Consider the following 25,934-nt stretch of genomic DNA (forward strand, 5'->3'; position numbering starts at 1 on the left):
ACAATCACAACCGATAACAGTTACGACGATAAAATCCGCGCACAGTTGTTGGCAATTAACAGAGCCTATTTCAGCTTACAAAATCTGTTTCGCTCGAAACGTCTCACCATAGGGTGAAAGCTCTTACTGTCTTCTTCTTTTTCTCTTCAGCCTTTGTCCCGTTCACAAGCGGGGTCGGCTCGTCGTGATCGGCTTCGCCATTTGGCTCTATCGAATGCCTGATCTGGGTGCAATCTCGAGGCTTTCAAATCCCCGTCCAGCGTATCAAGCCACCGTTGCTTAGGTCTGCCTTTTGGTCGTTTACCATCGACTTCGATGTTCAGACCAATCTTTGCAAGTGAATTCTCGTTTGCACGAATTGCGTGACCATACCATCGAAGACGCCTCTCTCGCAACTTTTCCACGATCGGTGCAACCCCATAATGATCGCGGATATCCTCATTTCGGATGTGATCTAAACGTGTGACGCCACTAGTCCAACGTAGCATCTTCGTCTCCATTACCGCGAGACGCCGTTCATTGTCTTTTATGGTCGGCCAACACTCAGAACCATAGAGAGCGACTGGACGGACAACATTGCGGTAAATTTTAGATTTGAGACGTTCGTTGATACGTCGATCACAAAGGACACCAGTTGTGGAACGCCACTTCATCCAGGTTGCGTTAATGCGTGAAGCAATTTCATAACGCAGCTCTCCATTGGCTGATAGCGTTGACCCGAGGTATTTAAATCGCTCAGATCTGGGCAGATCACTGCCGCTGACAGTGATTGTGCCTGTTTCATGGGGATCGGTCGTCAAAAATTCAGTTTTGTTTAAATTCAATCTGAGATCGTGTTGCATGAGGCGATCATTCCATTTTTGAACAAGTTGCTCGAGATCATTTTTGCTATCAGATGCTAGGAAAACATCATCTGCATAAAGCAGTGTGTAGGGCGCTGGACGTTGGATATCCCGTGTGACGGTGTCCATAACAAGAACAAAGAGGAGTGGTGAGAGCGCACTTCCTTGATGAACTCCAACAGAGACACGAAGCGGTTTTGATACACCCGCCATACTTCGAACTTTACTTTTCAGATCGTGGTAGAGCAATTGAACCCAGCGCACGAGTTCTTCTGGCACGAAGTGTTGTCGTAAAGCATACCAGATGAGTTCGTGTGGTACACGGTCAAACGCTTTCTCTAGATCCAGAAAGGCAATGTAAAGAGGGCGATGCTTCTCACGGTGTTTCTCCATGAGTAACCGCGCAGCGTGTATTGCGTCAGTAGTTCCGCAGTTCTTGACAAATCCGGCTTGATTCACGGTTATTTCAACGATTTCGCGAATACGGTTGTCAAGAATGCGTTCAAAAATCGTCATGGTATGGGAAAGTAACCGGATCGGACGGTAATTTGAACATTCTGCTGGACTACCTTTCTTTTTCCATATTGGAACAGTGGTACTTTCTTGCCAGTCAGATGGTGTTCTTCCTTCCTGAATAACCCGGTTAAAGAATTCACTCAGTCACGGTGTTGGGTCCCAGCTCTTTGCTTTCCAGAGCTCAGATGCGATGTCGTCAGGTCCTGTTGCTTTCCCCGATTTCATTTGTTTTATTGCCTCCTCGACTTCAGTTGCGCTGACTGGTGGAACTGCTCCAAATGTCGGCAATGATTGTGGAAGTGGAGGATGAGCAAATTCTTCAGTTGAAATCTGCTCGAAGTATTCTCGCCATCTATCCGTGGCGGCTCGACGATCAGTAAGCAAAGTACCGTTCTTGTCATTAACACAACAGAAGTGTTCGATATCCTGTGTGCGTTCATCACGGCTTTTAGCAAGTCGGTACAGATCTCTCTCGCCATCCCGAGTGTCCAGTTTATTGTAAAGATTTTTGAAATGGTTCGCTCGGGTGACAGTGACCGCTTTCTTTGCTTCCCGGTTGGCATTCTTATAAATTTGCCAATTAGCAGGTGTTTTATCGTCAAGAAATTTGTGGTAGAGGCGTTTCTTTTCACGGACCTTCATTTCAACATCATCATTCCAAAGCCAAGTATCTCGGTTGATGTACCGCTTACCCGGCTTGGTGACCCCGAGGGTTGCAGAGGCCGCTTTGTGGATCGTGTCTTTCATTTGGTTCCATGATTCTTCCACATTCGTAATGGTTGGCAATCGTATGAGTGAGACCGTTTCTTCGTTCTTCTCACCAAATCGCCACCATTTAATGCGCGGCGGGCCAGTGCGTTCCTCACGCCGTTTTATCGGTGGCTTAATTCGCAGGACAGCAATCAACGGCCGATGTTGAGGTGCGATGGTCTCATAGGGAACGACTTTGCAATCAGTGACAGTGGTAAAATGTTGACATCTTATGAGAATATAGTCGATTTGCGTTTTATTGTTCCCACTATAAAATGTGGGAAGATGAGACAATCGTTTGATGAACCATGTATTCATAAGTACAAGGTCATGGGTGTCCGCAAAATCGATTATACGCTCGCCACCTTCATTGCGCGCTCCGAACCCCTTTCCTCCATGGCACCTGTTACCGTCTGCCTTTTCACCCACATGACCATTAAGGTCGCCGGCAATGATTATGTAATCGTCAGCAGGCACGTGACAAGTCTTTTCATCGAGAAGTTGCCAGAAGGCATCTTTCTCGGCATCAGGTCGGCCTGTCTGTGGTGCATACGCGGTGAAGAAGTGAATAGTGCGATCAGCTGATATAATGGTGAGCTTCATCAGCCGATCATCAAATCGTTCGACTTCTTTAATGGCATCACGGAAACCCTCTGAGATGGCAATGCCAACACCATATTGAGTGTGTGGGTTACCAAAATAGAGAAGTTTGTAGCCATTTTTACCGCGTTCGCGTTCAATGTCGCAGCTTTTGGAACCAGACCATCGGGTTTCTTGCAGAGCGCAGATGTCAATGCACCTTTTCCGAAGGGCTCTTGCGAGTTCCTCGGTCTTTCCAGTTAGGGTACCAACATTTAGCGTGCAGACACGTATTTGTTTTGTTCGTTGTGTGCGGACTAACTTGCTTACGTCCTGACGCCGTCCATGCGTCAAGAACCCTTGCCCATTTCTCGACAGGACCGGGGCCCGTCCTGCCGCGTCGACTGAGGTGGACGCCCTAGCATTTCTCCGAGGCTTGTGACTCAATCCGATCATCATGTTTGTAACGACATTCTATGCATTTTCTTGGTCGACCTGTCGCGGGGCCTGTCACCAAGAGAGATCAGGTAGGATTTAGCATAGTAGAATAACTCCAACTATACTCTATTTATCTCTTTCCCTGATGTCAGCATTTTATTTTTGTTTTACTGAGGATAGTACAGAGTACGTTGCCTCAAACCCTCCTCCTTTACCTGGGCTTGGGACCAGCATACTATATTAATAGCATGGCGGAGTTAGGGTGAAAGCTCTTACTGTATAAGACAATAATCTTGCCAGTCCTTAACTATTCCTCGGCGACTTGAGTTCTTAACAAGAAAAAAGAAACTCTTGGCCGCGATTGAGAGAAGAATCCTCCCAAGAATTTTTGGACCCCTACATGAGGATGGGCGATACCGTAGCTTACATAACGATGAAATCTAGAGCGATGCCATGACCGTCAGGGCGTGGATAAAATCCGGCTCAACAGGTTGTGGTGGGCAGGTCACTTAATCCGTATGGATAAAGATGATCCATCCCTGAAAGTCTATTAGAGCAATATCTATGGTAAAAAAAGAAGACGAGGCAGACCCTACCTGGAATGGAGCGATGGCGTAGGTTAGGACGCCAGAGAGTTTTTAGAGATATCGAATTGGTGGACCTCAGCGCAAAACCGGGATGTCTGGAGTTCCTTACTAAGGCAGGCCTAGACCGGATACCGGTTGTTGAGCTGTTGATAATGATGTACCTCCTCTTCAGTAACATCCACAAAATTCATGCTCTTCATCAAAGTCCACCCCAATATTCTTTCGCTTAGGTTACTGAAAACTGCACTGTCTGGACTGTTGGAATTCGTTTAGAGATCCGAAACAGCTCCACTAGTTCCTCGAAAAGTGATTGTAATTGCAGCAGCGGCATATCAGCACACACTTGAGATGCAATCGCACCGTTTCACGGAGTTGCTGGAGATTCGTAGTGAATGTGAATCTATTTCCGAAAATTCTATACACGCTCTTTGAAATTCTCCCCGAACCCCAGCGGAGAGTTTAGCTGGACGGTGAAGAAGAATGCGTCGGCTAGTACTGAAACTATTGCCTGCAGTGTGGGGTGGTGTTGTCGATGCCGTCGTCTCTATCCTCCATCGACTCTTGGTCACAAGTTTCAGCGATGACCTCGAGTCGAACACGCTCCCTGATGATGGCCAATATTGTGTCGCTGCGAGTAATAAAGCGGTAATGGTCTGCGGCACAGTAGATCTACTATAGGCAGTACCCTTACTAAAATGACCCCACTTGCGAATGTGCTTGCAGAAGCTTATCTGTACACATCAGAGAAGCTAAACAAGGAAAAGGCATAATCTTCGTCAAATCGTATTGGTAAGAGAGAGATTGGTGAGCTTTTGCTATTCTGGTACTACGGCGTGCTCACACATATAGCAAAAGGTTGTTTCACGTATTCACTTATACATAAGCAAAAATTTGCCAATCTCACCAATTCATTGGCAAGTCTGGGCGGTATGTCAAATACAGCTGATCGGATTTTCGTTACATCTCGCTCATGCTCAAGGGCAAAACAATTTGAAATCGTGTGTACTCGCACTGATTTCCCCCCTTGAGGGGCAAGGGGGAGTGTGGTAGCTGTCTAGTATCTAACTGTGGTCTGCGGCTCGCTACACAGTCGCGTGCGTGAATTGCCGGAAACGCTCGAGGAATCTCTGGTGCAATAAGAGGCGGTAAGATGTTGACGGATGATAAAGAGGTTCATTTCTTCAGTCCACTTCATCCGCTGCTGACGCGCAGTGGTCGCTACAGATTGTGGCAAAACAGCTGCGGCAGGCGGAGCAATGCTCCTGGCGATCGTGGCGCCTAGATGTCGAACCGCCTCACGAGTAGCAGTTTCGACGCCGTGCTGTCCATTATGGGAGCCCGATCTAGTCATGAAGTCAGTTGACACCCGCCGGTTATCCGTGCGGGACCTAAAGTTTCTCCTTCTTCTCTGGTTTTGCATTTTATACCTAACTAGCAGGTGTGATGATAGTTTCCTCAGTGGGTAATTTGCAAGACTACAAAGTTCCTGCATTATCTTCGCCTACTCCCTGAGACGCTGCGGTGACGTACAGCCATTCAGACTGAACATTTCCAACCTTCCTTCTTTCACAACCGGGCTTGGGACCGATTACGGCGGCTATTATTATAATTATTTATTTTAGTTATTCCAGCCTGTGTCTCTATTCCAATTCCACGAGTTTTAATGGGAATCACCTTCTCCTCCTCCCTTAGAAGTCCTTAAATTGCCAATGAGAAAGATACGCGAAAGGTTGGTTCTTCGGATTTAGTTTTCTGCAAAATAAAACTGAGAAAGAAAAGCAAAACAATTTTATTTAAAGCATTTATTCGAAATTTCTTTCTCCTCGAGATCAATCAGTATCAGTTTTATTCATCTCACAATTACTTATCAAAGAATTGTCATCTTTCATATATATCTTATTGTTCATAACAGATCTTTACACAACAGTGCTGGGATCTACAAGTCGCACTTCTGCTGCCACCTCAATCTTCCTATTTGGTGGTCAATCTTCATCAGTTCCTCCATCATAATTCAAATTTTGGGCTCCAATTTGTTGGAACGTTCTCCTATAAGTTGGCCGAGATTTCATTATTAGATTACTCTCTTGGTCCGAAGCCTCGGTATCACTTTGTCGCTTAGACTTATGCAAGAATGTACTTTGGGTGCGTATAGTTTGCTGACTGGTCGATGAACTTTCTGCTCCACATACAAATCCTTCCTTACCGCAACAGTTTTTACATATTTTTCTTAAGGACTCTCGAAAGCCATTGTGCCACCAAGCATATATGATGGGATTAAGAAGACTATTTGATAGGCCTAATATTGCCAGAGGGCTCGCCAAGGCAACGCGAAGTCCATCACAAAATTTCGGTGTTTGCTTTGGATCGCAAACAGCATGCATTGCAGATGCGACAAAGTATGGGAACCAGGTGACAAAAAAACATCCTGTAGTTAGGACAACAATTTTTATAGCCTTCCATTTACTAGGGTTGTAGACCGGAGTGATTTGAACCTTTGCAGATTTTCTGTAAGACACAAACAGGAATTTAGAGCACAATGAAAAGAGGAAGACGAAAAATGCTCACCGTTTACATAATCCACAACATCTCCTGGAAGGCGCCTCGTCACAATTCAAATCACCATTTATTCCTGGATTATCTGGAATTACCGACAGCGTCGATGACTGCCTACCTCCGCGGAACATCCTTAAATTTCCTGAATCTGTTCCTTGTCTGTTTTTCGCAGCTAATTTCAATTGGGAGATTTTTCGAAGTGCATGATACAAAATTATACTGTACAAAATAATGATTAGAACTAATGGCACAAGACCTATGGTGGTTGTAATCAACACCAATTCGGGTGGTTCAATGATTATGAACCAGCACAACTTCCCATTATAAGTATTCTGACGGTAGCCCATCGCGGGAAGAAATCCGATTACGATCGCCAGCACCCATGTGCAAAGTACCATGAAGCGAGCCCGATTGGGGTAGATATAACGTTGGTACGTAAGCCCATACAAAATATAAAGGAAACGATCGACACCAATCAATCCGATGCTGTAAACTGAAGCCATTGAAGCTGATACTGTCATACCTGAAAAGATCATTCAGTTTTTGGGTCATATGGTGAAAGGCATGGTAAGATGAGGCACTATATACCAATTTCTACAGCACAGACAACCTCCGTTCGGCTAGCACTAGGATAGTACAAGCCAAAGATGACCGCCACCCCCGTGATCAAATCGGCTAATGCAACATTTCCTAAAAATATGTATGTTGCCCGCGGGTGTGGCCCTACATAAGAGGAATAACCTTTTTATACACAAGTAGTTAGACAGAATATGTGATACATACCTTTATATAAAATGAGACCACTAGAAACGACAATAACAGTGTTCATAGTGATTATTAAAAATCCAAGTATGGGGATGAAAATGTCATAAAGCTTTAATTCGATGTCAACAACTCTGGGTCGAGTTGCATTGAAGGTGATACTCAGATCACCATCGGAGCGGTAAAACGAAATTCCTGGTCCTACCATATAAGTTGAATCTGTCATTGTGAGTTATATAGCATCTGTAGCAAAGTACCGCGTCCTCATCCTCCGATGTCCTTGAAACATACTTTTGATCATACGCATTTGCTTGTACTTGGACTGTTCGACCACAAAAATGGATAGATCTGAAAGTTAAAAATTGTAGACTATTTTAACAATGAATTCATTTCGGTATCATGTATCGGTCTTATCTTAAACTTCAATCTTAAGAAGTGATTCTTAAAGAGGTAGTAAGGTAAATGGTCACCTAATCATGAACTTAGGTAGGTAGAGCGATTAACAAAGTTATCAGTTGTATTATTTGACGATCCCGTTTACAGGCGTTTGCTTAAGGATCCTGTCATATTGTATGGTTTCAAACAAATAACTCATACACCGCACTTATAGAAAGCCACCTTAATGAGGTTTGTTTTTCCACTAAGAATTCCAAATTTTTTGAAAAACACCCCAGGTTCAGCTCGAAAGTCAGCTGGCACCGCCGAAGCTTGAGAAGGTGCTTACAAGATTTGCATCCAATAAAAACAGTTTGCTCTCTCCATCCATTTCTCACCACTATCTAAGTATAACTTTGTATGGTGAATTTGCCCTTAACCGCTTATGATTCAGGGCCTTTGGTCTTGGTTTCTTCAGTAACTCGCCCTTAATTTGTAGCATTGCAGAAGCAAATGCCAGGCCACAGCGAATCATGCCCTGTGAGTTGGGGCTGCAGAATGCACTCAAGATCTTCCACGCTTGTTGTAAATGGCGACTAAAAGAGATATGGTCAAAATTGATGGCTTAGCAACCTATAAACTTTGAAACATTATTGCTATCGAAATGACAATAATGTCTCGGAGAGAGACTGACCTTACGGTTACGGCTATCGAAAAGAAGCTATGACTTGTTTCTGGAATGTACACGTTCAACACCAGTTGTAATGAGGGAACCTAACATTCTTGCTTTCTCCAAGTCGAATGAGAATTCCGGCAATATATGGTAGACACTTTGGGTCTACGCGAAGGGAGATGGTAGGACTATGGAGAGTCTTCCTTCTCTCTAGCCTTGGCCACAAGACTTGCTCTCTTGAGTTTGGCGCCGGTTTCTGACAAATTTCTGGCTTTAAAATCTAGGTAGGTGGCTACGCATTAACAGAGGCTTCTGATATTGTGGACACTGAGCTACTATATTGGCCGTTTTTATGGTCCGGTTGTCCCCCAACAAATGGGGGTGAGAGTTATTTTGGTAATCTTATGGCAAATACACTAGGCAACCCGCCTGACAATATCGATTAGAATCAGATCTGTACCTAGACATAAATAGAGTGTGCTATATCATTGGGGTGGTTTTTTGATAATCCCTATTTATCTGCGGACAACTGCAAATATCGGCAGAATTGACGCTTTTTCTTCGATTTCAGGAAGTTTGAGTTCAGGAGATAGTCAGCGACACAGACATAGCAAACTTCACATAACATCAAACACATCCAACCTCACTTGCAGTTGCAGCAACAACAACAGTTGAATTCAATACAAGCCAGGCAACTTCATCCATTTCTTGTGTTTCATTTCCATTATTTTTATTTAATATTATTCATTTATTTTCTTCTGTTTTAGTCAATATTTTTTTAATCATTTCATTTTGTTATTCTCTTTCTACCTTTTAGGGACACACTCCGGCGGTTTCGCGAAATACAACCCGGGAAATCGACGAGCATAAGTCAGTAGTGTCAACATTAGCCGACGCGGTCACGAAGTTCGCATTGACGGTTGGGACTTTGCTCCAGGCTCTAGCGACTAAATGTACCACGTTCAGCGCAACAAAAAACAACTGGCGGACATTAGCGTCCCCAGATTAGGCGCAGACTTCCTGGGCTGCTGATGGACTTACAGAACGTTACGTGCGTCAGGGAAGATTTCTACCTGCCAAAATGGCACTCTTTCTATAATTTTCGAGGACCTTGCCGACCACTGCATTTGCGCACTCCTCCGATAGTACAGCATAATCACTACTGAAAGTAGTTTTTCCAAGCCAGTTAAGCACGATGTGGAGCACCACATCAACACTACCGGCTCCCTAATCTTCTCAAAGGTGCGTCCACTTTCACCTCAGAAGCTTGCTGTTGTGAAGAAAGAGTTGGAAGACTTGATGAAACAAGGTATCTGCAGACAATTCAATAGCTGTTGGTTCTCTCCATTTCATTTGGTCCCTAAGCCAAGCGGCGAATGGCGGTCAGGTCTCTGAACGCTCAGACAGTTCCAGACCGATATCCCATTCCACTCCTCCATGATTTTGCGCACACGCTAACGAACTGCCGTGTTTTTACGACCTTGGATTTTGCCAAGGTGTATCACTAAATGCCTGTCGCTCCCGAAGACATTCCAAAGACGGCTAGCTGTACACCTTTCGGACTCTTCGAGTTCACTAGGATGACTTTCGGCTTGTGCGGCGCTGCACAGACTTTCCAGAGGTTTATCCACTCTGTCTTACAAAACTTGAACATTTGTTTCATCTACACGGATGATGTTTTGGTCGTTTTCTCTTCAGAATTTAAGCACTTAGAACATTTTGAGTGCATTTTTCAACGTCTCCCTGAGGCCGGACTTGTACTTAACGTTGAAAAATGCAGATTCCTCCAGAGGCAGGTGAAGCTTCTCGGCTACTTAGTAACCCCTGGCGAGAAAAGGTTGGGACGATTAAGTGTTTTCCACTATCAACCACGGTGAATGATCTGCGAAGGTTCTTGGGCATGTTAAATTTCTATCGTCGTTTCTTGCCCGGGGTCACTCATCACGACTACTTGTCTGGGCCCAAAACTAAAGACACCCGCGAGGTTGCGTGGTCCGTTGAGGCCATTCATGCATTTGAGACAGTCCAGCAACAGCTTATTGAAGCAACACTGCTGGCATTGACTCAACCCTATGCACCCCTAGTTATGTTCGTCGATGCCTCAGATACAGCGGTAGGTGTCGCTCTTCATCAACGGGTGAATTAAATCTGGCGACCATTGAATTCCTTTTTGAAGCAGCTCAACCCAGCTCAACGCAATTACAGCGCTTACGATCGTGACCTACTCACCGCGTACCTTGTAATTGAATACTTCCGTTTCTCCCTTGAGGGCAGGCCGTTCACTGTGTTCACGGACTACAAATCCCTTACGTTCGCGCTTAGAAAAAAAGCCCAACAAAGTATCCCCTCGATAACTTAAGCACTTGAGTTATATTGGCCAGGTCACTTCTGATATACAACACGTGTCTGGGAAAGACAATGTTGTTGCTGACGCTTTGTATCGAATCTCAGAGGTCACAGTCCCCGCCATGGTCGATTATACGACAATCGCCGAAGCACAAAAAAGACGATGCAGAGCTTCAGAACCTGAAGGTAAACTTCAAACACAAATTCAAGGAGTTTCCTATTTTATTATTTTTATTATTTACTCTGCGAGACCTCAGATAAGGGACCCAGGCCATTCATTGCGACCGATTTTTGCAGAGAAGTATTCAACGCGATTCGCGATCTTGGGCATCGAGGCATCAGGACGACGAACCGGTTACTCACTGATAAATATTTCGTTCCGTCCATGAACAAGGACGTAAATTCTTAGGCCAGACAGTGCATCGCCTACCAGAAGTGCAAAACCAACAAGCACGTTCGAAAGGAAGTAAGTGTTTTCCCCCGGTCAACCAAGCGCTGTCACACTATCCATCTCGACATCATCGGCCCTTAGCGAGACTCACACGGATTCAAGTATTGCCTCGCAAACATCGATAGGTTTATGTGGCGACTTGAAGCAATACCTCCGTCTGACATTACGGCGCAACCATATGCCGAGAGCGTCTGTGGATTCAGCGCTTTGGTGTTCAAGAAGCTATCATCACGGACCAGGGAATGCAATTTGCATCTACTCTTTTTGCGGAGTTAGCAAAGCTTCTTGGCTTTAAACAGCATAAGACTAGTACGCATTAGCGTACCATCCACAGTCCAATGGTATGCTGGAAAGTTGGTATCGGACGTTGAAGGCCGTTGTAATGGATTGCGGCGATTCGTCGTGGTCGCGGTCCTTGCCTTTCGTCCTCCACGGCCTCCGCACAGTCCAGCGAGAGGAGCTCACGGCCAGCCCAGCAGAGATGGTTTACGGGGAGAATCTACGCCTCCCCGCCGACCCTGTACGGGACATCAGAGCAAGGTTAAACGATTCGGAAGTACTGCATCTGCCCAGGAACGCGGTTTCGAAAATGCAACGGACTCCACCATTCTGACACGCGACATCGGAGGTCAACAGGGATCTCGACACGAGTGACCAGGTCCTCATCAGGGTAGACGCTCCTCGAAAGCCGCTGCAACCACCATACGAGAGCTTCTTTAAAATTATGGAACGGGGCGAGCACTCGTTTAAAATTGACGTCCGAGGCGGACCTAAGTGGGTATCCTTGTCGAGGCTGAAGGCCTTCGAAAGAGCGTCCGCGAAGCCTCAGATTCGCTCGGGGACGGCGGGATCACGCGGATGGTTTGCTTCGCTGAACCCGCGCGGTTTCAGCTGGGGATACAGTGATGTGGCGGCATATTGGAGGCGCGAGCCTAGGCGCCAACATAAAGTCGCCTCTGCCGCTGGATTCAATGGAGACGATCTGACATGGGACTGGGGCGATGGGAAATGTCAAAGTATAATTTTCATCAAATTAGATTAGAATGGATCCAACTTGATTTTTGTAGCGTTATTTTTATATCCAACATTTTGGCCGTGAAATGTAACACTTCTGTTCTGATATGTGAAACGTGAGAAGCATTAGATCGTACGATTTACAAACAGGAATTCTGCAAAAACCAAAAACCAAGAGTAATGGTTAAATTTTGCGTGGCTAAAGGACCATAACAGTTTTCTTCAAAACTGACGGGTCATTGAAAACTCTCTAAATTTGCATTAACGGGCAGATTACCGAAAACATCAATCAATTTGCGTATGTAGGAAACGTGGTTTCTGCTAACGGCGCTACCAAACTGGATGTGGCTCGAGGCATTAACCGCCTTGTTTAAAATCTGGAAATGCAGTTATCTTAACACCAAGATCAAGTGAAGACTGTTCTTTATTAGTGTTCTTTCTAGCTTGCTATATGGGAGTAGTACATGGAAAGCGAACCCTCACACGATTTGATTGGAAGGTAAAAATGGCAGTGAATGGCTCGCGCCAAGAAGATTATACACAGGAGAACCAACTCCATCGGCAAAGGGGCTTCGGATCTCATCGTGCACCTTACTGGTAGGGACGCGGTAGGTATGTGGTATTGGCGTGTCGGTGTGCCGATGTTGCCTGTTTTCTTGTGTGTGTTTCTTCATCTAATTTCGGCATGAATCGGATGCATTTAAAATATTGATCTTGGATGCATCTTCTTACTTCCTCCTTACTTCCTAGGAGAACAAACATGGATCTATTGCTGAGAATATTGCGCTTTTTTCCTTCCGCCAAACTTCCCATAAAGGAATTTTAAAGCATCATTCGCTCATTATCATTAATCTGAAATGAGTCTTCAAAGAAGCTCTACCTTTGGTTCCGCTAGAATGTGCGAAGCTATAAGCAGCTGCTGCCACACTCGCAGCCTTGTGCTCACAACCACGTGGGCACCAATGATCACATACACGGTACTAACACCAGCCCTGATGCGCGGAATTTGCCGCGCAACTCCCGCCGCGGTCAAACGTATGCAACACTTCTCCGTTTCCATAAAATTTCGAAAAATGTGCTGGGAGTTGATTTCCCGTGTATAGTCTTTTTGGGTCGCTCATTAAGAAGAGGCTACAATCGCAATGCCAGGAAGTAGAATTCACTTTCTCAAAATGACCGACGAAGGAAGAGTGCAGGCGTCTCGGAGAGTCGTGAGGAGATTTGAAACGCATTAGCCTACCAATGGGTAAACAGCAATCATATATATATATGTATGTAGAGCGTTCGTTTTGAATTTTGTCAGGCTAATATAGTTTCTGTTATTGTCTTATGTTCGATGAAACTTCTGATCAGTTTACTGAAAGTAATTTGATAAATAGAAATGGTGACCCTGGTCAGGAAGCATGAATGTAATTATTTATTTGAATATGGAACATTGAGGATTACAGTGTAGTAATTAATGCGTTGACTTTAGATATAAAGTTTCGATGAAGCATGTTTGGTATAGACTGGTAGATATAATAAAGCGGTATGTTAGTATGTTTGCTTTCTTAAAATCATTACGACGGGGTCTTTCCTTAATGATTCTCTTCATTTGCAGCCCGAACACCTTACTTTCCCTTCTGAAGTCCTCGACGCCACTCTTCTCCGTCAAGCTAGTATGTCTGCTAGTTCATCAAACAGAGCAGCGTACCTTATTACGTAAATCGTCAACATTTTTATTCTATCTTAGAGAAAGATTGATGAACCGTGACTCATTCTATGTTTCCCAAATTCACAAGTACAGCATCCACAGCATCAGTGAAGTACCAACATCTGCCTAATTCACATTGCGCAAACAGCCAGGGTCAAAGTAGCATTAATTGCTTCCCTAAATCATAATTTTCAGCTCTTAAGCCATCATCATGTAGGTAGCAATACAGTATATAAGATAATATTCCGAATCTCAAATTAGGCGCTTATTACGCGAGTACATTCTTTTTTCATGCAATATATCCCTCCCACATTCTAATTCAAATATGAGCAATGTATTGATTCTTATCAATGAAATACGTCATTCTGATGTTTACGAATTGAACGAAAAGCTACCCATATTTCTGCCTCTTATCCAGAAAGATATGGCTGTTATCGCTGTACTTAGGGGGCAAGTTTATTCAAAACAAAATCGTAGATATTTACGACGAACTGAATCCTTGAATTGCAATACATTCAATTTGGAGTACGTTGTCAAGGGGAACTCGGCGTTTATACGTAGATATATGGAGAGCCAATATGAGCCTATCAGTATTATGATATCTTTATAGGATAAGGAGAAAAATAAATTTTCTGCTTCTGCACATTACGCTAATTGACTCTTGAAAAGTTTTCTTATTCCGTACTATTTCAAAAAGATTGAAAGATCATCTTTGTTTCCATTTTAAAGGTACGTACTTGCATGTATTTAAAAGTTTTAAATAGATTTTAATAGAGGGAAGCCAGCATATATGCAGGAGTATGATAATGAGATGAAAAGCAAAGATTACCCGTGGATTGTAATTGAATTCTATTTTTAGGGTTATGAGCCGAGCATAGAAGAGCTAGATATTTCCTGTGACGTATCATTTCAGGCAAAGGTAACGAATTTTCAGATGATTAGGTTTTAGTTTAGTTTAGTTTACTGGGGGGAGCCGCAGCTCCGAGCACTCAGGCCATTGTTAGGCCCATTGTACTATCCCCGTAAATTACCTATTCAATGGCTTCCCGCCTACGGTGTTCGCAGGCTTTAGCGAATCTGAGAACATTCTCCAGAGGCAGAGAGTGTGCAGATTCTCCATTGAAGAAAACCTTACCAAGGTGTCTTCGTCTGAGATCTGAGGATGCCGGGCAGCTGCATAAAAAGTGCAGGGCCGTCTCCTCCTGCTCCTCACCACATTGGCTGCACATAGCCGAAACCACTACCCCAATCTTTTCCATATGCTAGTTTAAGGAGCAATGTCCCGTTAAAAGTCCTAGTAGGGTTTTCATGTCCCACTTCTTAAGGGACAACAAAAATGCCGCTTTAGTGGCCCTAGGCTCCTTCACAAGGATTTTCGCTTGCCGGCAAGAGTCCAAATTTTTCCACTCGGTTGCGTGAATCCTTGCAATTTCACCCTTCAGAGTAGACTTGACAGTATATGGTCGGATTCCAAGAGCTGGTTCTGGCCCCACCATTGTGGATCTCTCTGTCAGCCTCCTCATTACCGGCGATGTTAGAGTGCCCCGGCACCCACATCAGGAATGTTTCGGTCAGTCGGCCAAGTTTCAGCAGCACCTGATGACAACTCCACACCAACTGGCTTGATATGTCGTTGCCAATTAGTGCTGATAATGCTGCCTGACTGTCGGAATAGATTCGGATGGTGCGACCCCTCCACTTATGTCACAGACATTCTCCTGCTGCCAATGAAATGGCATATATCTCCGCCTGGAATATGGCCATCATTTTCCCGAGGGGTCTGGCCAGTTCTATAGTCGGATTCTCCGAGAACACCCCTGCGCCCGATCCATCCTCCATGACTGACCCGTCGGTGAAGATTATTAGGTCTGTAATCTGAAAAAACTCATGGCCATTTGTCGACCATTCTTCTCTTTCGGTGATTACGACAGTGTATGTCTTTTCAAAGACGAATCTGGAAACCATATGATCGGTCGGCATCAGGGCTATCGTTTGTTTTTCAAGGAATTTCCAGATAGACGCATAACCGTGTGATTGGCCGCCCTTCCACGCCCCAATGGTATCGAGTATATGCGTCGTTGGCTGCTTTCCGTTTCATTTCCAAGTGAATGGGGGGTAAATTTAGGATAGCTTCAAGTGCCGCAGTCCACGCAGTACTTATTGCTCCAGTAATACTTAGGCAACCAAATCTCTGAATCTGCGTTAGAAGCTTCCTGCTGTTACCAAAGTTCAGTCTTGGCCACGAGACGTGGCATGCATACTTCAAAATGGGTTTTATTATGGATGTATACATCAAGTATATCCGTTTGGGTGAAAGTCCCCAGGTCTTACCTATCGTATTCCTACAGCACCAGAGCAATATGCAGGATTTCTGATATTGTTTCTGGATATGATGCTTCCACGTTAACTTGGAATCGAAATGCACCACTAAGTACTTGACTGTTTGTGCTAGCTAGATTTTCGCCCCTGCTAAGGTGGGTTGCGTATAGCTGCCCCACCTGATGTTCCTAGTGAACATAACTAGTCCAGTCTTCCTAGCGTTCACCGTGAGTCCATTGCGGAGGTACCAGCTGTGGATTTCATGCAGGGTTGCATTCAGGCGGTCACATACTATGTCCGCAAACTTACCAGTAATTATTAGGGCTAGGTCGTCCGCAAATGCCTGCGCAAAAACTTTTCTGTCCTCCAGGAGCCACAGCATGGTATCCATTACCAAGAGCCATAACAATAGACTTCTGGCCGAACGATATGGGAATTTTTCTCCACTCTAGCATGTGAAAGATCCAAATAATTAGCAGCGGTTCGATTCCATGCTGTCTTGCCGCATCACAAATTGCCGTGAATGAGGCATAATTGAAGGCACCTTCGATGTCCATGAATACGCCTAAGGCGTATTCTTTTTCGAACATCACCTTTTCAATTTTTGCCGTAAGTTCATGGAGTGCTGTCTCCGTGGATTTGCCTTTCTGGTAGGCATGTTGCCTATGGTGAAGTGGCCACTTAGGAATGTGTGTATCCCTTATGAAAAGATCTATTAGTCTTTCTACTCCTTTTAGTAGAAAGGACGTTAGATTGATCAGTCGAAAGATTTTTGCGTCTGAGTAGGTGCGTTTTCCTGGTTTGGGAATGAATAACATCTTCACATCACGTCATTTAATTGGAATATAAGCGTGTGCTAGGCATGCACGATATGTATTCCGAATGTGTAGACCCTCTATTACTAGCGCAGGGATGATGCCATCTGGACGTGCCTGCCGACTTGTATCTATGGAACGAGTTAAATGCCCATTTTACTCGCTTCAGTGATACTACTTTGCATGCCGGATTCCAGTCTCTCGGTTGAGGATTGTATGCACCTGTTGGCTTCGAGATTAGATTTTGAATGCTGGCTGGGAAGTGCACTTCAAGCAAAGGGTTTGCCGTTTCTTCATCGCTTTCTGTGTACTTCCCGTTCTGTAAACGTAAATAACCCAGTTTCTGGTTACGTTCTTTGACTAGAATCCGCTTCAGCTTTGAGGTTGCCTCAAGAGATGCCACCGTGATGTCGATGACCTCTCGCCTGACCACGTTGAAGGTTTAGGATCTGCAAATCGGTTCCTACTAGATACTCCAGTAATCTCGATCCTCTTGCATTGATGTTCGAACTTCCCAGCATATGTGGTGAGCGTTGACATCACATCCTGCTATTACCCCCATGCCTCTACTTTTGACATATTGGATAGCTCTGATGAATGTTCCACTGGGAACGTCTTCTGCGTCGTAGGGAAAATATGCAGAGCATCATAGTATCTCTTCATCTCCCTGTTGACTTTTTATGGTTAGCTTAGCCGATGTGGTGTTGCCATCACATAGTTCGTTAACCAAATTAGCCTGGAAGTCTTTTGAGACTACCATGCAGGAGGTGCGGGGTCGATCGCTTCCATTGGCATACAATAGGTCAGTATGATGGAAGTTTAGACCCCTGACTACCCCACCAACAACCCACGGTTCTTGTATGAGGTATATAAATGACTTGCAGCTATTGATCCGATGACTGATGCTGCAAATTTATTTGGGAATTTATTTCAGATGTAGATGCCGAGGGCTGCATATCCCCTTCAATGGTTTTAGGAGCCGACACTTGTAACGTGACGGTTCCCAGCCCATAGTAGGGTTCGGGAACGCCGATAGTGAGAAAAGTTCCCGGCCTATTGGTTCTCTCCCCTGTTTTGCTGCCTAGCAGCAACCAGGTGGAAGTGTTGAGGTTGTTCTGCATTGTGCAGATGATTGGGTTAGTTTTTGGTATCAGCATTTTATGCTTTCCTTCTTTAAGGAATTGCTGGTCATTTCGTTACTCAATTAAAGCACTGACTAAATTTATCTTGATTATGTGAAAGTCACTTGTGCTCAGACTTTTTAATTTGTGCTAAATCCGCTTAAACCACCCTGCGCGAATTAGTAGAAATTTCCCACCCAATTTTCCAAGGTCGACCTAGTAACTTCCGACTTATCCCAATTATTTCAATTAGGACTGTGCTCACCATAATTTAGAACTTAACATAAAACTGTGCAATGACTATGAGTTCAGTTTGAATAATTGACTCAGTTTCAGTTGGTTTGCGAGGGGTTCGTAGAGCTCAAACTCGGCGGCAGAAATTCCGCAAATCACTATTAATTGTAATCCTTGAATCAATCCCAATTTTGCAACTTATCGATAATTTCCCTAACAGCTTCCTCCATATAAGGTACACCGCCAACGAGAAATGTTCCTTTAGATAAACTTTTTCAGGAATCGGTACGTGCTCTTCCGGGAGTTGGAGCAATTCGTCTTTCGCTAATATTTCCTCGATTTATCGATCAACAACAGTAATTGGAAATTTCTTATAAATGTGTGTATGTCGGAGTGTATATAATAGTCGCTCAGTTCGATTCACGTGCATTGTGCCGATGAGGGAAATCTTCACATGTCTCCCCGGGAATCGACTGTGCAGCATAGCGCCAGGAAATTAATTAATCTGCTTCCAAGTAAGAAAAACTTGCACTTGATCTTAACTAAGACTACGCGGAAAACTGCTACGAAGGAGCAGTTTCATGTGGAAGAGTGAATTTTCGAAAAAGAAAGTTCATCAGGAGCTGAAGGAAGGAACGAGAAAACTCCAATTTGATGGTAGCATGTTTTTGAAGGCTTTCGAAAATGCCAGTTCATGTAGACTGCAGGCAAACACTAGTTTGGCTTTGGAACGTGGAAAGTCATGGAAAGAGAATACGCTTCTATCAAATATTGATCTGAGTTCGTACTTTATTTGTGAAATGGAAATTTAATTAATCAACGGAAAAAGTTTCAAGTGTTGATTATCTGTTGCTCGTTTTTTAGAGTTCTCATTAAGGAAGTGGGAAAAATTGGAGCAAAAGTTGGAAGGATGTACAAAAAAATAGTACATGTGTATGTGTTGATGTTTCTGGGGTTTATAGCTGATGGTTCTTCCCGTTGCTTTCGAGCTATGAAGTGTTTGGTCGTTGTTGATACTCTCCCGGCCGTCAAAGGGTAGTATAGGTCCCAGGGCGAAACGTTGATTGGTACCTACGATGGAGCGTAAAACCTGAGAAACGCCTGCTGAACGCACAACAGCTCTATTACCAAACCCTATCTCCACCTCCACGCAGTGATCGCTAGGAGTTCTTTCTTATAGAAAAACCGCCGGCGGACGGTTTAGAATGAAGGTGTGTCTCCGGCGCCTAAAGGCAACACAAATCGTACCAACTCGTCCAAGTTGGAGGTTGGGTAGGGCTGACAACCCTGCACCGTAAACAACATATATTGTATGACCCGGTAAACCATGGGCTCAGTGTAGGCTTCCTAGTCAGACACTACAGAGGAACTGCAGAGTTGGCGAAGCCTGTCCCAGGTATGATATAAAAATCATACTTGGAGATTTCAACAATCAAGCAGGGACGGAGCCCGTATTCAGACGATATGTCGGATCAATGACAACGGACTGCGGATTATTCAGTTTTTTTTGTGATGATGCCAAAGCTCACGGGATGTCCTTTGATGCTATTAACCCATAACACAGCCTTGGCGAGGAAGAAGGAGGTGAAGGATTGGAGTGGGGAAAGGGTTGAGCGTGAAGGAAGTGGCGATGCATTCTTTGCCTAAACATCTGTATGTTGTAGTCAGACGGGAAGACAGAAGATGGTAGTCTATTCCACCATTCATATAGTTCGAAACAAGAAGGATTCGTGGTATTTCACGGTGCGACTAGTACTGACCCTTAGAGCACACGGATGGAAGCGGCTACTTAGCCAGGTGTTGCGCTTGGGAGAGGCTTTACAAGGGATAAGACCTGATATTTCCTGGGAGCAGTGACCCTCATAATAACGATAGAGTATAGAAATACATGTTTCAGATCGTCTGTGTTCAAGAGGCTCAATTTGTGATGTGATGCTCACATCACCGATGAGTTTAAAAGCTCTTCGTTGACTTCTATCAAGAGTAGACAGTGCAGTTATACCTACACCCGCTCAAATGTGAGAGTTATATTCGAATCTAAGACTAGACGTGAGTCTTGTAGATCGGCGCCAGGTCGAATGGCGAAAAATATTTTTTGCAAGGATTCAGAAAACCCAAACATTTCATCGCATTTTTCACAATACCGAAGATGTAGTCGGTCCATCTGAGTTTACTAGAGATGTTAATACCCAGTATGTTGAAGTATTCCCACCATCGACAAGAATAGATTGTGAGGAGGGGGACCACATAGTTTATTCGAAATGAGACAGCATTTGGTTTTAAAAGCATTGAACTGGACACGATTTGCTTTGTCCCAAGCAATAATAAACGTTATGTCCACATTCAATGACTCAAACATGCGCTCCCCCCCACGACGGGAGTCCGCCAGCGAATCAAACGAATACGCGAAGTCAAGGGTGCTGTCATCAATAAAGCTGCGGATTGGATTGAAAGTGCTACTTAAGCACCTTGAGGTACCCCGGTATTTTGGGAATGAAGTTCTGATTCAACACAGTACAACTCGATGAGCGATACCACGACTGTTTGATTTTGGATAAAACTAGGCTCAACAGGTTGTAGTGGGCAGGTCACCTAATCCGTATGGATGAGGATGATCCAGCCTGGAAAGTTTATAAGGGCAATATCTATGGTAGAAAAAAAAAGACGAGGCAGAGCTGACTTGCCTGAGGTGGATCGATTTCGTAGGTCAGGATGCCAGATAGCTTTTAGGAATTTCCAATTGGTGGACCTCGGGACAAAACAAGACAAGAAATGAATGTCCAACTCCTGGTGAAACGCCGAAATCTTGATGAACTTCGCAAAGTTTGCCTTAAAGCCAGGAGACACAGTCAACGTAGCGGAAACCGGCTTGAGTCTGAAGAATTGCACCATCGATATAAGAACGCGAGTAAATAACTGCAATCAACCATCTCTGAAGTAGAACTGAACACTCCAAGACGTTATGAAAGGAAACGGAGTCCGACCCATGGGGGTGCATACAAGGCAGTTATGGTATCAATCAAGGGTAAACGCTCGTCACCGATCACCAACCGTGATTTGCTGCGGGACATCATTAGTACCCTCTTTCCACCTGTTTCAAATGACTCGAACCTGCTTACTGTCCAAATAGATTCCGATGAAACTCCCAAGGTAACCACAGATGCAACTCCCGAGGTAACCACCGAAGAAGGCCTGGAAGCCGCAAAGAAAATTGTAAAAAATAAAGCCCCAGGCTAAGATGGCATTCCAAATAAAGCTCTGATGCCGTTAAAAAGGTTCAAAAGTGGTTCACTGAAAATTTCGCGATGTGCTTCAAAGAGAGTGTTACCCAGAAAAGTGGAGAAAACAGAAGCTTGTGCTAATCCCGAAGCCAAATAAACGTTTGAATGATCCTTCGTCTATAGACCTATAAGCCTTTTAAACAGCGTTGGCAAACTTTTCGAACGGGTCATCTGCAATAGGCTCAGATAAGCAGTCCGGATTCCGAAAGAAAAGATCTACTATCAATACAATCAGTGCGGTGTCAAAATTGCTGAGAAAGCTGTAGAGGCCAATAAAGTTACTCCCGACGTGAACAATGCCTTTAATACTGCAAAATGGAGCAAAATAATTGCGGGTTTAGTCAAATTGGGCCATCCCAAATATCTGGTACGTATATTATAGTCATAGAATTCCTCCGTGGGAGGCAATTATGTTACGATTCGGACGATGGACCTAAGACATATAGAACAATCTGTGACGTTTCACAATGATCAGTCGTCACTCCTCTCGTGTATATAATAATGTATGATGGAATTTTAAAGTTGCAACTGCCCAAAAAAGTGACAATTATTGGCTTCACAGACGACATGGCTGGCCTGGTGCTCACAAAGTGTTAAAATTAAGTAGTTTTGATCACCAAGCGAAGGAAGTCAACGTCGATAAAGATCAGAATTGGCGAACACATAACACATTCGAAACCAACGCTTAAACACCTAAGAGTCATGGTTGACCAAAGACTAAAATTCAAGCCCAATTTTGAGAATTAAGCAACTAAAAGGCTCTCGGGGTTGCTACATTGCTGGCAAGAATGTTACCAAATGTAGGTGGTCCTAGACAAAGCCTTCGCACTAAAGCTAGCAGCAAATAGAAGGAAAATCGCAGCCCCATATCGATTGAGTGCATTCCAACGAAGCAGTATGTGTGATAGCAGGCATGGTCCCCATCGACACCTTGGCAAACGAGGGTGGACCTCTACGACCCATCATATGCAACCGGCCAGTCTTGTACTTATTGTCGGCAATTGGCACGAAGTGAAGCTATTTTGGAGTGGCAAAAAAGATGGGGTGATTCAACTAAACGACACTGGACTCATAGGATTATTCCAGATGTCCCAAAATGGATTAAACGGTGAAGTTAGCAACGTCCTCAAGCGTGTACGGGGGGTACCTTGCATACCCATATTGCCCATCATTCGAGATGATTCCAGAGGATGCGGAGCATGTTGTTTTTAACTGCCCGAGGTTCGCCACACACTCAGTGGAAATTGACGCCAGGGCGCGGTTGTCACCCGAGAATATGGTGAATGAAATGTTAGCTCTGAGAAAACTGGGAGTGTGTTGGAAAGTTCATGAAGGTGATCCACAATCTGCTGGGGAAGGAGGAGCTTCGGAGGAAAGTAGTAAATAATGACACGAGCCGCAGCTCGTAACTGATTCTGTCCACGAGGTAATACCGGAATGAGAGTCCCGCGGGTTAAGCGAAAGGAGAAGAGGTGGTTTTAGCGTGTAGTCTCACATACCCGTATGGCGAAAGCCAGCGGTAGGTTTTGCACCTTCCAATGACAAGAAAAAGACAGACAGACAGACTTCGAATCGATTCTAATAAGATTTTGTTCCACATAGAACCTTAAAGATTGATTTCTAGAAAGCGTCACATAAGAAAACCCCTTAAGCAAGCTCCGTATAATACGATATGTTTGGTGGTTTGACTACTCATCAAGTACGGTCATCAAACTTGCAGTACGGTTTTTCATTTTTGTTATCTTAGTCGTTTTGCGGGATCATTCGTCATCAAATTTGTTCAAAATTTGCATAAATTACACTATTTGCACTTTTAGTCGTGCTTTGGATGTCAATGAAGTCAGATTTGCACGGAATAAATAACTTTTGCATCAGAGAACATAATGGGATCGTCAGCCTTAGGTGGGAGGGTAGGAGGGACAATGATGATTCTCAAAAAGAAGAAATGGAGGAGCATTTTTGAGATAATTGTTTAATTGAAAATTAGGAGAAAAGATAGATTTTCGCGTATATAAAGCATTTGTGGTGATAGTAGGGACGATTTTGAATATAGACCTCTAATGCTGGGTGTCCTCTTTGGGCATAAGTTTGAGGCAAAGTTAAATAATTTGAAGAAAGTGGTAAAAATAACAATTAAGTAGTAGCTGATATAGCAGCGAATTAATGGCTTTCATGATGTCTTGGATTACGTCCCTGGAATACCTTTCACGAAACTCTATCGACATTGTTTCTGACAACCTTCCTCAGTCCTCCTATACTTTCGTTTTCTATATTTTGTCACAAAGTTGTGACCAAAACGTTCACCATCTCCTCTTTCTGAAACCTCGGAGAAGACTGAAGTCGTCAAACATGTCGTTGTAGCCTAAAGGTCGTTAATCTTTTGGAACCCACTAATCATGAGCAATAGATTACGCACATTTTTTGTACATATTTCCTAGTAAAGTTGCTTACGTGTTTCTTGCAGGTGGATTCCCGTGAATTTCCTATGCTCAATGTTCAAATTGTGCTGAATAATTTCGTTTGTTATTTTAATGTTCAAAATAAGCTATCAAATGATGTAGCCTTTCAACAAACCCTAACATATTTTTTTAGAAAACAAAGTTTCATACATAATATTTGGATTTAAGCGTAAACATAAATGTTCGCAGAAAAAGATCTAGAAAGAAATATGGCGCGAACGAAAGGAAAAGTGCAGTTGATATAAATTTTTATGAAAATTCATTCAATGATTTCATAAAGTTATAAATACTTGCTTTCGTCCAATGGGGTTGATGAATATTAAGGTTACTCCTGGTATTGTACTGTATGATTAAATCTTTTATAATTCAGGATCCTTATTCCATAAATTGCCATGCGTTTAATGCAACATGCATAAATTTCTAATTACACTATGGTAACCACCTTTACGTAGATATTCGAACACATCACCGTTTAGTGAGAAATGTTTCATTACATTTGATAAAACGCTATCAGGTAAGAGTGAAACATTTTTATAACAATGAAGTGAAATTTTATTGGCTATAATCCATGATAAATGTATGCTTATCGCACAATCACTTATTAGCACTTTAACAATTTCCGTCAACCACTCAGTGCACCTTCGGTACCTCACATAGTGACTCAGGCCATTTAGTGACCTGTCTTAATCTCGGAATTTTTAGTCACAACGCATACCTTAAGTACACACTGAAAAGTAATCACTGAACTCATCAGTTGCTGTTCATGAACAAACAATGATCGTAATTTTAAACACTTAAGATTCTATTTGAGGAATAAGATCAATAAGACAATAATCACTTCAGGGAGCTCACTATGTCACACTATCGTGAACGAATCGGCGATCGCTATCAGCTAATCACTTGCTCTAAGTACCCGAAAGCTGCGTCTACCTTACCAAGCGACCGCCTAAAAGTTCGCGAGAGAACTGAAAGTGTCTAGTCTTGGCCGTCGCAGATACGCATATCTTTAGCTTGCGGTCGGCAGGTTTTTCGAAAAGGTACCATTATCTAGGAAATCTACTGAACTCATACTATCTGATAATTTACTCGTAAGTGTTAATGAATTAGCTCATTCTAGTACAGAAGGTACTCATTTAAATCTTCATCTTAAATTGTTTATGTTAATTTCTTATCCATTTCTTCAAGCGTATTTTCTGTTAATTTAGGGAATACCTGTGAAGAGCTCGTGTGTGTAGACGAGCATTTTATGTATATATAAAAAGGTCGATCAGGCCCTCATGGTGTTCATCTTTAGAGAAGATGCTTTCATAGCTTCACGAGGTATGGCCAGGTAAGCCTTACGTTGCCAGCAAATACGCAGTGCTTGTAGTAATGGGAATATTAATGATGCGTACCAGTTGGGACAGAACGCAAACAAATCAGGTTTAAATTCAAACGAATCGAGGTTTGATTTGATTAATACATACATACCTTATATTACCACTAATCTATGGTTTTACATTGTGGTTTAAATTTCGTCCAGTTGTAAACTAGTGGACAATAGCATGAGCAGCTCATTATCGTCTTCATCGCCACGAATGACGTAGCAACCAGTATCCGGTCTATGTAGACGTTATTCATGAATACCAGACAGTTCTATCTTACGTTATCGCTCCTCTGAGGCAGCGCCAACAACTTCTTTTTTTACCATAGATATTACCCATACCTTCCGGGCTGGATCATCTCACCTATATGGACTAGGTGATCCGCTCATGGCTGTCGAATTTTATCTACAACCAGACTAGCGTTATATAGACTACGAAATTGTTCGTTCGCCTTTATTAGTAGTGTTTCCTGTTAATTTCTTCTTTAGCGGAATATAGGTTTTGAATCCTCTATTTTTCTGTTCATTATCATCACATTTAACGCCGTATAAGTAATAAGCTCACAGCAGCAAGACAAAGGTAAGACGAACAAAGATACTCATGTCGACTGAGATTTGAACCCCCCGCCTGGCATGCGCTCCAACTAACCTTTACCGAAAGCGCCTGCACTCCCTCTCTAATGTTCTGCCCCAAGTGTTGTCGCGGCGACCCTCTCATCGGCCATCTTCGAGGAGTGAATTTTACTACACGGCGTAGTCAGCA

General features: G+C 43.6%; 1 protein-coding gene across 4 annotated transcripts; it reads right to left on the reverse strand.

The window, feature by feature from the left end:
- Nucleotides 1-5,492: 5,492 nt before the first annotated feature.
- Nucleotides 5,493-24,761, reverse strand: LOC119652854 (glucose-dependent insulinotropic receptor-like). Of its 4 annotated transcripts, none has more exons than XM_038057208.1 (5): nucleotides 24,647-24,761; nucleotides 7,049-7,375; nucleotides 6,854-6,988; nucleotides 6,278-6,788; nucleotides 5,493-6,217 (listed from the first exon to the last, which is right to left on the reverse strand). In XM_038057208.1, exons 2-5 carry the CDS (start codon nucleotides 7,251-7,253, stop codon nucleotides 5,695-5,697), a joined length of 1,374 nt encoding a protein of 457 aa, XP_037913136.1. In that variant the 5' UTR covers nucleotides 7,254-7,375; nucleotides 24,647-24,761; the 3' UTR covers nucleotides 5,493-5,694. The 4 variants fall into 4 exon arrangements, with proteins under 4 accessions (XP_037913136.1, XP_037913135.1, XP_037913134.1 ...); XM_038057207.1 differs by having other exon boundaries at nucleotides 24,524-24,761; XM_038057206.1 differs by having other exon boundaries at nucleotides 24,099-24,761.
- Nucleotides 24,762-25,934: the final 1,173 nt, after the last annotated feature.

The sequence above is a fragment of the Hermetia illucens genome, chromosome 3 (genome assembly GCF_905115235.1).
Source record: "Hermetia illucens chromosome 3, iHerIll2.2.curated.20191125, whole genome shotgun sequence".
Classification (NCBI taxonomy): Eukaryota; Metazoa; Arthropoda; class Insecta; order Diptera; family Stratiomyidae; genus Hermetia; species Hermetia illucens.